At 40.9% G+C, this 13,815-nt stretch overlaps 1 protein-coding gene across 1 annotated transcript in view; it reads right to left on the bottom strand.

Moving 5' to 3' along the window:
* The window catches only part of LOC149276799 (obscurin-like), a 163,136-nt gene that overhangs the window by 34,399 nt on the left and 114,922 nt on the right, over positions 1-13,815 (bottom strand). Inside the window, 6 exon segments of the mRNA XM_089503251.1 lie at positions 4,836-4,941; positions 5,350-5,479; positions 6,359-6,461; positions 6,678-6,845; positions 7,033-7,146; positions 12,256-12,433. Of these exon segments, the coding sequence (XP_089359377.1) occupies positions 4,836-4,941; positions 5,350-5,479; positions 6,359-6,461; positions 6,678-6,845; positions 7,033-7,146; positions 12,256-12,433 (799 nt within the window).

Genomic DNA, 13,815 nt, shown 5'->3' with positions numbered 1-13,815 from the left:
GTTCTCTCTGGCTAGCCCCACCCTCACAGAAAGCCACTCCCCCCCCAGGAAGAGGATGAGCTCCGCCTAGGAGTTCCCAGGTAGGCCTTTCATTCACCTCCGATTGCCAGCATAGTAAATATTGGACGTGTTTGTTTCATGAGGCCGTGCCCTCACCTTGACACTCGAAGAGTTAAAACTGAGTTTTGCAATAATAAATGTTCTGAAACAATCCCCAACGGAGAGATGGAGGCCAAAATCTTACAGCCATATAAAAAAAAAGGTGCTAATTTTGGAACAATCACCATGAATATTATGACGGTTTCCATGGTAATTTTCTTCTCCAATTTAGGAGAATACAGATTAAAATGTATGTATGTGTATTATATCTCAGGAGGTCGTTCCCATTATGTTCTCTCTCCCGTTTTATTAGGTTGCTGCTTGTTGCCGATTGGTTCGGGCAGCCTTTATAAGGGTGGGGGAGGGGAAGGGCTTAGCGCTCGAAAAACTTTTTTAGATATTGCTCGTTCTACCAAATAGATCTCAGTTTTCCTAATAGTGATTATTGCCCATAAGTAAGTATTTTTAAGTATATTAAGTATTTTTATTTGTATAAATAAAAACTCAATAAATACTAAAAATGTGTAAGAAAATTGTTTTTGAGTACCGAGAATGCTCCTTTTTATACACACAGAGATAGATTTGTTTTTCCGAGAAGGCTGGTTGCATATTTAGCATAATTATTTCGTTTGGAAATCTGCAAAGCTTTTCACGTTCCGCTCGGGAAATAATGAAAAATGGAAATCTTCGGAGGAGATAATTACATTTTAAAGCTGTCACCGTTATCAGAGCCTCCCTGTAATTATCTGATTTTGTAAATCGTTGGAACATTATTGTTCGTTATGAACCAGGCCTGATATAAAATGTATAAAAAATTAAAATATTATTAAAATAATTAATAAAATAACAAAAAATAATGATCCACAATAGATGAGAAAGCTCACAATATAATATTAAAATCCTCACAGAGCTGCAGTGTTATTCTTGTCATATTGTTGCCTAGGATGACTAGGACCACGGAGGACTTATTATTATTATTATTGCCGTTTTGGGTGATCCGTTTTCCTAGTGCGCCGCACACTTATCGGCCAGCTGAGGAGATCAGAGAAGATGTCCCAAAAGCTCTTAAGCTCCACCTAATGTGGACAACCAGTGCATGATGTCAAAGAAGACAACTAGAACATGGTGGATATGGGGGGCAGCTGGGGGCACTGGGTCAGTTAGAGCAGTGACCATTATAAATACCGCAAGTCCTGGCAGGAGTCCAACATGCAAATTCACAAAAGTCAACTTGTATTAGCACTCGCACAATCAAACTTAAATAAACTTGCATGCAAGAAAAGGGGATGGGGGCTAAATCATCCAAAATGTGGATACCCCCTCTTTGTCCATTGGGGTGAGGGAGGTTAAAATAAATTCAATTGTCTTTGGAGGGTTCCTTACATCTCTCTTCTAATTATTTCTTGTTGTTGTTGTTGTGGGGGGTTCATTTTATGAGTTACAGATGAGGACATACAAATTATTGTGCATACCCTCACATGTCCTCACCTGTAACTCACAAAAAGGAAAGCCACAAAAAATAGGCCCGGGCATTTAAGACTGAGCAGCCATTTTTATTTATTTATTTATTGTTAAAGCCCACCCTTCATGTACCATCTTTGCATTTCCCCAAATCACTTAAACATTCATGATAGACACAAACACTTACTAACTCATTCACACAAATCATTAACACATATTCATTAATGCAGTCTCACAAATCATTCAAGCAATTTATCCACATGAATTCATTAATTCTCATACGCATTCACACAATTCATCCACACATTTATTCATTCATTCTTGTACGCATTCACACTACCCCCTCTCCCCATCCCCTTCTTATCTGCCCCTTCTAACTATGTTCCCCCTTCCCCATTTCTGAATATGTACCCCCTCTATCTCCCCCTTTCTATCTAACCCCTCTCCCCCCTCTCACTGCAACCGGGTCCGCCACTCTAGGAGACCGGGTCCGCCACTCTAGGAGACCGGGTCCGCCACTCTAGGAGACCGGGTCCGCCACTCTAGGAGACCGGGTCCGCCACTCTAGGAGACCGGGTCCGCCACTCTAGGAGGCCGGGCAGCCGCCACCAGGGCCGGCCTTAAGGGTGCGCGGAAGCACAGGGCTTAAATTAAAACATCGGGTTTTGTTTTTTTAACTTTATTTAACATCCTCCATGTAAAATAAAGTTAAACAAACTGCAGCTCCATCAGCCCCTACCTCAATCCGGCCCTGGGCCACGCGGCCCACCGGGAAAATGCCCGGTGTGCCCGATGGCCAGTCCGGGCCTGCTACCAACTATATAATAATTTGAGCCTCAACAATTTTAAGATCTTTGTTAAATTAATAAGCTTATTTTTTTCAATGGGAGCGCTACTGAGCATGTGCAGGAAGTATATATATATATATATATATATATATATATATATATATATATATATATATATATTAGGCTGCACTGTAATGAAATGAAGGCAGACTTCCCAGGACATAAGAGTCGCGAGGAAAAATAATCTTCTTTATTAAATATGTAATAAAGGATGCTGGTTATTTAGGTTTTAGGTTATTGCACATAATTTATAAAAAGATTATAAATGTCTTTTCTTTGATTTCCGAGAGCTTATGGGTAAATGTTATTGTCCCCACTTGGAAAGAGACGAAACATTTTGGAAAAATGTGATCTGTCTAAAAACAAATAAATGCATTTACATAAAATAGAAAATGAAATCACAGGAAATGTTATATTCCTAGAATTATTCAGCAGTTTGTAAGATATGTTTGAAATAAATTAATATCATGCAATACTTAAAAGTGAACAATATTTTAATTATATATATATATATATATAATATCTATATATACATTATATATATATATATAATACATTAATTTAAACATGTATGGGATAGGCATAAAGCTCTTGAATCTAAGACGAGACTGAACATCAAATAAAAATAAATGGGCCATCAAATTTTAGTTTTAATTCATATTTAAGTAGAATTTCACTTTTTGGAGCGTTGAGAATATCACTCGTATTCAGGCTTTGTATGGATGGGGACTGGATGAAGCAGGCAGAGACGTCATTAAACCCCTCACCTTTTTCCTAAACTTACAATGTGGTCTCGTACATACAATGCCGTACGGGGAGTCCAGACCTTCCGAAATTCTACAGCAAATAATGAAGCTCTTTTCCAACATACAACGGGACGCTTTGCGCAAGCAGAAAGGTAAGCAAAGCCAAAATATTCTGACATACATCAGCAGCATTTGCTCACATGCTTTAGAACTTTCCACTCATGGCTAACGTATGTCTCCTTGCGCAAACAAAGACAACGTCACGCAAACATAGACACGTCACGCAAACATAGACACGTCATGCAAACATAGACACGTCACGCAAGACAGCCAAGAAACAGACAAATTTCGGATAACCTATGCATTTCACCCAGAAGCCAATCCCCCGTGGACAGCCCAACAAGATCCAAAACGCGTGATTAGATATTATTATCCGTGGAAGCCGAGCGTATAATATAAGCGATGTTATTGTTAGATATATTGTCACGTGACGGGTAATATGAACTTTGTAGGGTCCACAATAATGATGTATCATTAGGATAAGTAGCAATATTCTAACGCACATTAAGAAGCCGGGTCGTGAAATGCGTTTATTTTGTTACTGGATAGAAAAGGAAGATCAGAGTTTAAAATGATTAAACTCATTGCGACTGAACAAGTAGGGACTACGATTATTTTACTTAGTGATATTTTGGGGGTTTTTGTGTCTTTCTTGTGGTCTGAAGAGCTTAACGCGCGGAGTCTTTAGTCGTCTTGACCAAATGCATTGGCAGGAAGCTTTTAGCTGCTTTTATTGTGCAGGAAAATGAAATTTATATTTCCCGAATGGAAAATGGTGGAATACGGACCTCCGATGCTTTACCCCCGACGTGCCGTGATTGGTGAATATTTTATGATTTATTTTCTTTACATTTTGTCGACTGTACTTTCCAAATATTTTTGGGGTCGTTCTTCAAGAAGGAAGTCATGGCCGTTTTCAAAATGCATGACCTTCACGTTCATCTCCAACGATGAGGGGAAGCTAGTTGTGTCCTTCAGAGATGGTATATCCTAATATTCTGGACTGGTTTTCTTTTTTTTGGGGGGGGGATTCACGGGCAGACGGGCAAAGTCATTGGCGATTGGGTACAAGATGCGATTCTGGTTCTAAACTTAAAAAAGTGGTCTTATCCATAACCACCAACGGAATGACCCTGCTGATTGGCCCATTCCATTGGTTGCCATGACCACTTTTGAAACTTTGTACCGGAATCACCTTTTTTATTTACACAGAATTCCATGTTTATAGATGATTGACATCATTTACAAAGTGCCACTGACATGTAGTAAATGTCCTTTACGGCTGTACCAGGCCATTCCTTTTATTCTGGGTAAAATCTGGCCAACCCTTTTTATTCAAAAACAGGATTGGATACGAGTCTTATACATCTTCCCCATGACATTCCCTAACTTGCCCTGGCCATCAACAAAACACCTTACTTCTAGGTTGCTATAGGAGAAGACAACCCTCTTATCACATCTTTTGGGTTGTAAAAAGAAAGCACGATTTAGAACACAAAACAATTTAACAGACACCTAATAACCTAATCGTCTTGGTGCAGCTTTCCACCCTTCCACTGATTTAGCCGACAGTGGTGGAAATATACAGATGGAACCCGCCAACCCCTTGCAGATCCCTTACCTTCAATGGTGATGGTCTGGTCTCCTCTCCTCTCGTGGGCCAATAAAGCCGCGGTCTGTAGGTTTAAATCTGCCCCGCTGCGCGCTGATCCCAACCGATTCGCCAGCTGCAGGAAACAAAAGAAACATCTTTTTAATTCCAGAATAGTATCTCATGTTCCGAAGGTGCCATTGGTCAACATGGAGATGTCAGCTATCTAGCGTTTACCTATCATCAGATATTTAAAGAATGGTTAGAAGTAGAACCAATATTCTGAAACATTTTAAAATGTTCTCAACATCAGGAAGTGTCTCCTCAAGACCTAAAAGTTGATGTCATTCTACATCTTCGGCCCAATAAAAAAAGTATCCCTTTCGAGTAAAGACTCCATCTTCACTTGGACCAATATGACTATATCCACTTTTCCTAATAAGAAGACACGTAGGAGACTTTTATTGTCAGAACGCAGACACCTGCTATCAAAACCCTAACTTATTCCGGTAAAGGTTGGAGGAGACATTCCTTCTGAACTCACCTCACATTCATAATACCCAACGTCCTCCTTGGTGGCATTCTTTATCACCAGCACTAACACACCGCTCCGTGGTTCAGCAAAGGTCTGGTGTCTCCCGGAATCAGGCAATGGAGAACCATCTCTGTACCACCTGGGGGGGGGGAAGTGTAAGAACTGAATTTTCACACACCCTACCAGTCAAAAGTTTTGGGTCACAATTTCTGGCTGTAACATAATTGCATAAGGCTTTTCTAACCATCAATTAGCCATTGGGACGCAGGAGTGATGGGAGTGATAAAGGGCCGTTGGGACACAGGAGTGATGAGAGTGATAAAGGGCCATTGGAACACAGGAGTGATGGGAGTGATAAAGGGCCATTGGGACACAGGAGTGATGGGAGTGATAGAGGGCCATTGGGACACAGGAGTGATGGGAGTGATAAAGGGCCATTGGGACACAGGAGTGATGGGAGTGATAAAGGGCCGTTGGAACACAGGAGTGATGGGAGTGTTAAAGGGTCTCTGTACGCCTATGAGAAGATTTCATAAAAAATCAGCCGTTTCCAGCTACAATAGTCATTTAGAGCATTAACCCCGTCTGGGCTGGATTTCCGATCCATTTTATGTTATTTTAATAGACAAAATCTGCTTTTCTTTCAAAACCAAGGAAATTTCTAAGTGACCCCAAACTTTTGAACGCAAGTGTATCCCTCTTAATAAACACCTATGAAGTTCATTCTGTTAAGATTAAGTCAATGGTCTTTCCTTCAACCTCCATCCAAAATGTTCTCTCAAGTAGAAAAACTGATGAATTAAAACCCATCGGTTCACAAGAGCTTTTTGCTATTCTGAATCACCGTTCTGTGACAACGACCGATCAATAAATAGGAGAACAAATTCCCACATTGGTTCCCCGGTAAGGAAAAACATAGGACATTTAAGACATGAGAAGATAACCTTTTCCCGCACTCTAGACCATCCAAGACTTTGGTAAAATGGTCAGAAATTGGTTATAGCGGGACTTGACTGACCTTATTTGAGGATAAGGAGCTCCTTCAATGGTGCAGGTAAACTGAGTGTCCTCCCCATCCACAAAGTGAGTGTTTCGAAGTTTGTTGACGAACCTCGGAGGAACTAAGGAGAAAAAGACGTTGGATAAATGTCTCTGTTACACAAAGAACTAAAATGTAGCCGTCCTCTTTCAGACATTTTGTCCAGCTTTAGATTCGTTCGCTCCTTTCCTGTCGTTATTTTTATTTTTTGAATGAAGGGTTGTAATAAATGAATAGGGTTGGATGATCGTGAAATTATGAAGCTGAGATGGATTTTGTCAAATGTTTACAATGTTACCTTGGACCAGTATTTTTCCCAGCGTGCTGGCGCTTCCCGCGGCACTGACCGCAAAACACATGTATTGGCCGGAGTCGGCGCCCGTCAGGTTATCCAGAATGAGAGTACAGGAACCGTCGGGGTCTTCGATGATAATGTGGTGGGGGTCAACCTCTACAGGTCGGCCATCTTGCAGGAGAAGAGAAACATAATAAGTTGCATGTCTTGTGATTTAATGTAAGTATTAAGGTTTTGTTGCCATAGAAACCTACACATAGCTATACATTCATGTTTTAAATATCAGCCCCTAAATCAAAGCTTCTTTTTGGGAATTCTGGAGATAAAACAATATTTGTGTAAATAAAATCCTAAATACCTTTGTACCAACTGACGCTAGGTTTCGGTGTTCCCGTTACTCGGCATGCCAGCTTAACGGTTTCCCCGAGCTCGGCCGTGCAGTCTGCCAAAAATTCTATGAACTGTGGAGGATCTAAAAGAGAGAGAGAATATCGACGGAAATAAATGATGCATTCTGTGTAATGGCAATCGCAAAATTACATCCCAGATTTTCTCTTTTGCGCTTGCAGTTCTTTAAATTCAACAAAAATTATAAAAATGCTTATTATAAATGTTTTTGTTTTTTTTAGTTTAATAGTCTCATATATGTTTTTTTTTGTTTAATAGTCTCCGATATGTTTTTTTTTAGTTTAATAGTCTCTTATATGTTTTTTTTAGTTTAATAGTCTCTTATGTTTTTTTTTAGTTTAAGTCTCTTATATGTTTTTTTTTTAGTTCAATAGTCTCTTATATGTTTTTTTTTTAGTTTAATAGTCTCTTATATGTTTTTTTTTTAGTTTAATAGTCTCTTATATGTTTTTTTTAAAGTTTAATAGTCTCTTATATGTTTTTTTTGTTTTTTTTCAATATTAATTTTTTTTATTCATTTATAACATTAGACAAGGCAAAAAATATAATACATGCCTTTAGGACATACTAGACAATACAGAAAAAAAAAACAAAAAACATTTTTAAGACACGACAAAAAATATGATACGTACTTCTAAGACGTACTAAAAAGTACAAAAACAAAAAAAAAATTGTATAAAAAAACAAATAAAATATACAGTGAGATGCAGCAAGAGAAGGAAAACCCAGAACCGCTCATACTCAGGCTTCCAATAAGTTTAGTATTCTTTCCCATTTCCTAATTTTGATTACGTTAAATCCATTTAATTTGATTATACCCAGTTCCATTTTACAATGGTAGATTGTACTTAATTTTATCTCCTCCCAATTAGGCAATTTTTGGTTTTTCCAATTCTTCGCTATGAGTAATTTGGTAGATACAAGGATATGGGTTATTAAGCTTCTGTAGAGATTAGGAACTTTTGGCCAATCTAAATGTAATAGAGAGCAGTCTGGTGTAAAAGGTAAGTATACACCAGTTGTTTTCTCAATCTGGCTGAAAACCTCTTTCCAGAGAGCCTCTATATATTGGCAGGTCCACCAAATATGTGTCACGAGAGCCGCCGCGGCACTTACCTTGCGTGCTCGCGGCAGCTCCCTCCGTCCTGCCGCTGACGCCGCGTGGTCACGTCGGGGTCGCGGCTCCGCCCCCGCCGCGACCCGATGTCGGCTGGGCGTCACGCGCGCCGCCGCGACGCGCTCGCCAGGGGATCCCGGCGGCGCGCCCGTCGATGACGCCGTACGGTCGCGGCTTCACCGCAACCGGACGCCGGCAGGGAAGCCCTGTCTCCACGTCACTCGGGCTTGCGCCTGCTCGCCAGGGAAGTGCAGGCGCGTCACCACCTCCCCCCACCGGGATCGCGGATAGGAAGGCTGCCGCGATGACGTCACGCGGCGCACGCTGCGCACGGCACGCCGCGGCCTCATTGTGAGTAGACATTTCCCTATTTAAAGGCCATTTGTTTTATCTGCTGTACCCGTTCAAAGTTTATTGCTTTTTGGGGTGTGCTGTTCCTTGTGACATTACCTTGCCTTGTGTACCGACCCTTGCCTGCTCTTTTGACTACGATTCTGATCTGCCTGCCTCGACCTCGGACCTGTTATACCGTTTTGCCTCCTATCTGCCTGCCTCGACCTCGGACCTGTTATACCGTTTTGCCTCCTATCTGCCTGCCTCGACCTCGGACCTGTTATACCGTTTTGCCTCCTATCTGCCTGCCTCGACCTCGGACCTGTTATACCGTTTTGCCTCCTATCTGCCTGCCTCGACCTCGGATACGTTTTGACCTCGCTGTTTGCCGTTGCTCTTTTGACTGGACTACGCTACGACCATATATCTGCATAGTTGGATCCTCCCCTGCTACCTGACCCCGTGACAATATGTAAGAAACTTCCAATTTCATTCTCACATCTCCAACAGTTGGCCTTAGCGTGTACGTACATTTTTGCTAACTTTGTTGGAACAAGATACCATCTATAACAAAAAAAATTCTCTCTCATATTTAAGCAATGGATCTCGTTGTTAACCGATTGTAATGTAGTTCTCCAAATATCCCAAGGGATAATCCTATTCAGTTCCCTCTCCCAGATCTTAATTGCCTTTACTGGCGTATGTTCATAATCACTTTTAATGAGAGTTAGGCACTTAATTAAGGAGAACCCATTTTTCTCCATTATTTAGGATAACATATTTCGAAAGAAACCCTTTAATTCTAAGATAGGAAAATACCTCTTTAGAAGGTAGTGAATATTCCTCCTGTATCTGAGAAAAGTGTTTTACTTCCTTGTCAAGGCAGAGATCATGAATAGTCAGGATTCCCGCCTGTTTCCATGTTTGTAATCGGATATCCTCTATACTAAGCTCCAAAACTTCCAATGGGAGAAAATCCGCTATGCAGTTGAACAGAGCTAGCTTCTTCCTAATGTTTTTCCAGGCGTCTAAAGTATCTTTTACGACCAAAGATCCTAATCCCGCCTGAAGGTTACTTTCTGGCTTTCTGATGGACCATGGGAGAACTGCTAAGCCTTCCAGGCCTATTGCTATTTCCTCAATTTAATAGCATACTTCCTCTTTTATACCTTTATTCTGAGCCGGCATCACGTGTGCAGCCATACAAGCCTCATTATAATCCTTAATATTTGGTACTCTGAGACCCCCGTTGTTTACCTTCCTAGACAGAAGTGAGAAACCCAGTCTTGGCTTCTTACCTTGCCATATGAACTTATTAAATGCCATCTGTACCATTCCTAACCATACTTTGGGGATCTTTAGCGGTAACATTTGGAATAGATAGGTCCATTTGGGCAATATATATGATCTAATTGTGTTGATTCTACCTACCCAAGAAATTTCTTTTTTTATCCAATCTTTTAAGGATTTATTTGTGGATTTCAAAAGGGGTAAAAAATTTGCCTCTATTACTTTTTTCGGATCCTTCGTGATCTTAATACCCAAGTACTCTATGCTATCCTTAGCCCATATACAATCCAAGTTAGCTTTTAAATACCTTATATCCGTCTGATTCATATTACAAGCAAGCATAATGGTTTTATTAACATTCAATTTATAATCTGAGTATTTTGAGTATCCTTCAATTACTCTCATTAACGCCGGTAATGACTTTCTGGGTTCTTCTAGGAACACCCGGATATCATCAGCATAAAGACTAATCTTACTTTCCAGTGTTTTTAATCTAAAGCCATGTATATCCTGATTTTCTCGAATGTCATGGGCAAGGGGCTCAACCGTCAATATATAGAGCAGCGGTGAAAGGGGACATCCCTGTCTCGTGCCGTTCTTAATTTCAAACCATTCTGCATCTATTCCTGGACCGATCGTCCTAGCAGAGGGGCAGGTATAGAGGGCCATAATTGCTTGGTATATATTACCACCAAATCCAAATGCCTGTAATGTATGCCCTAAGAAATCCCATCTGACCCTGTCAAAGGCCTTCTCGGCATCTAATGACAGGGCCAGAATGGGAGTGCTTAGACGCTGAGAAACATCTATGATATCAATAACTCTTCTAGTGTTGTTTTTAGATGATCTGCCTGGAACAAAGCCTGATTGATCTAATATAGCCGCATAAATTTTAATATCCCCATTTAATAGCGAAATTGGCCTATAATTGGAGAGAATCTCCGGATCTTTATTAGGCTTTGGGATAGGGATTATATTGGTCCTTAACATATCCAATGGGAAACTCCCTTTTACTATTGCTTCATTAAAAGTTTTAGTAAGTCTACCTGCCAAAAGATCCCTATGTATTTTATAAAATTTGTTACTGAACCCATCAGGTCCAGGCGCCTTATTAATTTGCAATCCACTTATCGCTTTTTTGACTTCTACTATATCAATGGGTCTATTAATGACCCTTAGTTGTTCTTCTGAGATTTTAGGGAATTTCTTATTCAGAAAGTAATCCTGAGGTTGATCTTGTTCTTTCCTTGTTAGGTTGTATAAAGTTTTATAATAATTATTAAAGGCAGCACCGATTTTCTCGGGGGTGAGACATAACTCCCCATTTAGTCTAATCCTATTAATTCTTTTAGATTGTATATGGTTTTTTAGTTTAATAGTCTTATACGTTTTTTTTGTTTAATAGTCTCTTGTTTGTTTGTTTTTTTTGTTTAATAGTCTCTGCTGTATTTTTTTTTAGTTTAATAGTTTCTTATATATGTTTTTTTAGCAACCCATGTGGGTGAACGCAGCATTATATAGAGGAAGGACATTATTTTTTATCTTTAGCTCTTTTATTTACCTCTTATTTTGCTAACGTTACGCATTTTTGGAGAAATCCAAGTGATAGTCATATTGCTGATCTTATAGTCTCATAGCAGAAGTAGCCACAATCAGTCCGAGGGCCGAGCTCACCCAAATGTCCCATTAATAGATCATACCCCTTGTGTATTATCAGGTGGTGTCCATACATTAAAACCCATAATAAGAGAAAGTATTTATTGGGGGATCGATAGTGGATGAAAGCTTTATAACTAGAGCCCTCCTAGGACTTCTGGTTCTGGTAGGAACGTACAAGCTTCAAATCAGAGCAACCCAGGGGCAACTGATCCCTTAACCCCTTCGCCACCATCTCATGCCCTCTATAGCAATTACAAAAAAAGGTTACTTTGACATGTGGGACATATATTGGGCGTCTAGTTAGCGTACGAGGGTGCCATTTAAAGTACCTCTCACATCAACATGGATGGACGCTAGAAAGAGGACATTTACACAGTGATGGCGAGTGAGTGTGACTGGGTGAGGTGTTCTGCGTGATAGGTGTGATGAGAGTGAGTAGAAGAGGTTAAAGGTGATGTCAGAGATGGGCAGGCTGAGCCCTGAAGACAGACAGGAACTGTTTCCTACCAAAAAGTACAGCATTTTGATTTTTTTTACGGAAAAGGCTTAATTCGGATGCATTCCATATTAGTGCATAGTAATATAAAAATCTAGGAATGTTGGGAAACAATGTCTATTTGGAACAGCACCGTTAATGTTTTTCTCCTTTTCTTTAAATTCCAATACAGGTTTTTTTTTTGCATTGATGTTTAAATGAAAATACTTCTTTTTAGTTCATTAATTGATCGTCTGATTAGGATTCTGTTAATAGAATGAAGTCTAACGTCCACTTACTCCACTGAGGCAGACTGAAGCGCTGCTGGATGCCGCAGATATCTTTCACCCAGGAGTTTTTGATGATGAACGTGCGCGCCTGCAGCAGGTACTTGCGGACCGAGTCTTCGCGTTCGTGCCATATTTCAAAGGCTCTGTCGTCACCTTCAACCTGATCGTTCACATCTATGTTTGTAAGCTAAGGGTAAAAACGGGACATTTAGCGGGACGTTAAATGAACCCAATTCTGTTAAAATACAAGGTTACACAAAATGTTGCTTCACGGCTCAATAATAACTATTTTAAAGAAAAATAATGAAACGAAATCATGATTTGGTTCCTTTATTTTTAAAGTCCATCATATAGTTTAGAAATTGACCCCCAATCACTCCCATCACTCCTGTGTCCCAATGGCCCTTTATCGCTCCCATCACTCCTGTGTCCCAATGGCCCTTTATCGCTCCCATCACTCCTGTGTTCCAATGGCCCTTTATCACTCCCATCACTCCTGTGTTCCAATGGCACTCTATCACTCCCATCACTCCTGGGTTCCAATGACCCCTTATCACTCCCATCGCTCCTGTGCTCCAATGGCCCTTTATCACTCCTGTGCTCCAATGGTCCTTTATCACTCCCATCGTGCCTGTGCTCCAATGGCCCTTTATCACTCCCATCACTCCTGTGTTCCAATGGCCCTTTATCACTCCCATTACTCATGTGTTCCAATGGCCCTTTATCACTCCCATCACTCCTGTGTTCCAATGGCCCTTTATCACTCCCATCACTCCTGTGCTCCAATGGCCCTTTATCACTCCCATCGCTCCTGTGTTCCAATGGCCCTTTATCACTCCCATCGCTCCTGTGTTCCAATGGCCCTTTATCACTCCCATCACTCCTGTGCTCCAATGGCCCTTTATCACTCCCATCGCTCCTGTGCTCCAATGGTCCTTTATCACTCCCATCGCGCCTGTGCTCAATGGCCCTTTATCACTCCCATCACTCCTGTGTTCCAATGGCCCTTTATCACTCCCATCGCTCCTGTGTTCCAATGGCTCTTTATCACTCCTGTGTTCCAATGGCCCTTTATCACTCCCATCACTCCTGGGTTCCAATGGCCCTTTATCACTCCCATCACTCCTGTGTTCCAATGGCCCTTTATCACTCCCATCACTCCTGTGTTCCAATGGCCCTTTATCACTCCCATCGCTCCTGTGCTCCAATGGCCCTTTATCACTCCCATCGCTCCTGTGTTCCAATGGCCCTTTATCACTCCCATCACTCCTGTGTTCCAATGGCCCTTTATCACTCCCATCACTCCTGTGTTCCAATGGCCCTTTATCACTCCCATCACTCCTGTGTTCCAATGGCCCTTTATCACTCCCATCACTCCTGGGTTCCAATGGCCCTTTATCACTCCCATCACTCCTGGGTTCCAATGGCACGTTGAGTTCGCTGATCCAAGTTTAAGTTTAAAAGGCTAATTGATGGTTAAAAAACCCTTTTGCAAATTATGTTGCAGCCAGAAATGTCCTCGTTTCCATGAAAACAGCTGAGTGACCCCAAACTTTTGAACTGTAGTGT

Source organism: Sceloporus occidentalis, unplaced genomic scaffold (genome assembly GCF_023333645.1).
Source record: "Sceloporus occidentalis isolate IW3139 unplaced genomic scaffold, rSceOcc1.0.p SCAF_224, whole genome shotgun sequence".
NCBI classification, from domain to species: domain Eukaryota; kingdom Metazoa; phylum Chordata; class Lepidosauria; order Squamata; family Phrynosomatidae; genus Sceloporus; species Sceloporus occidentalis.
The sequence above is the reverse complement of the archived record's forward strand: the minus strand, read 5'-3'. Positions and strand labels throughout refer to the sequence as shown.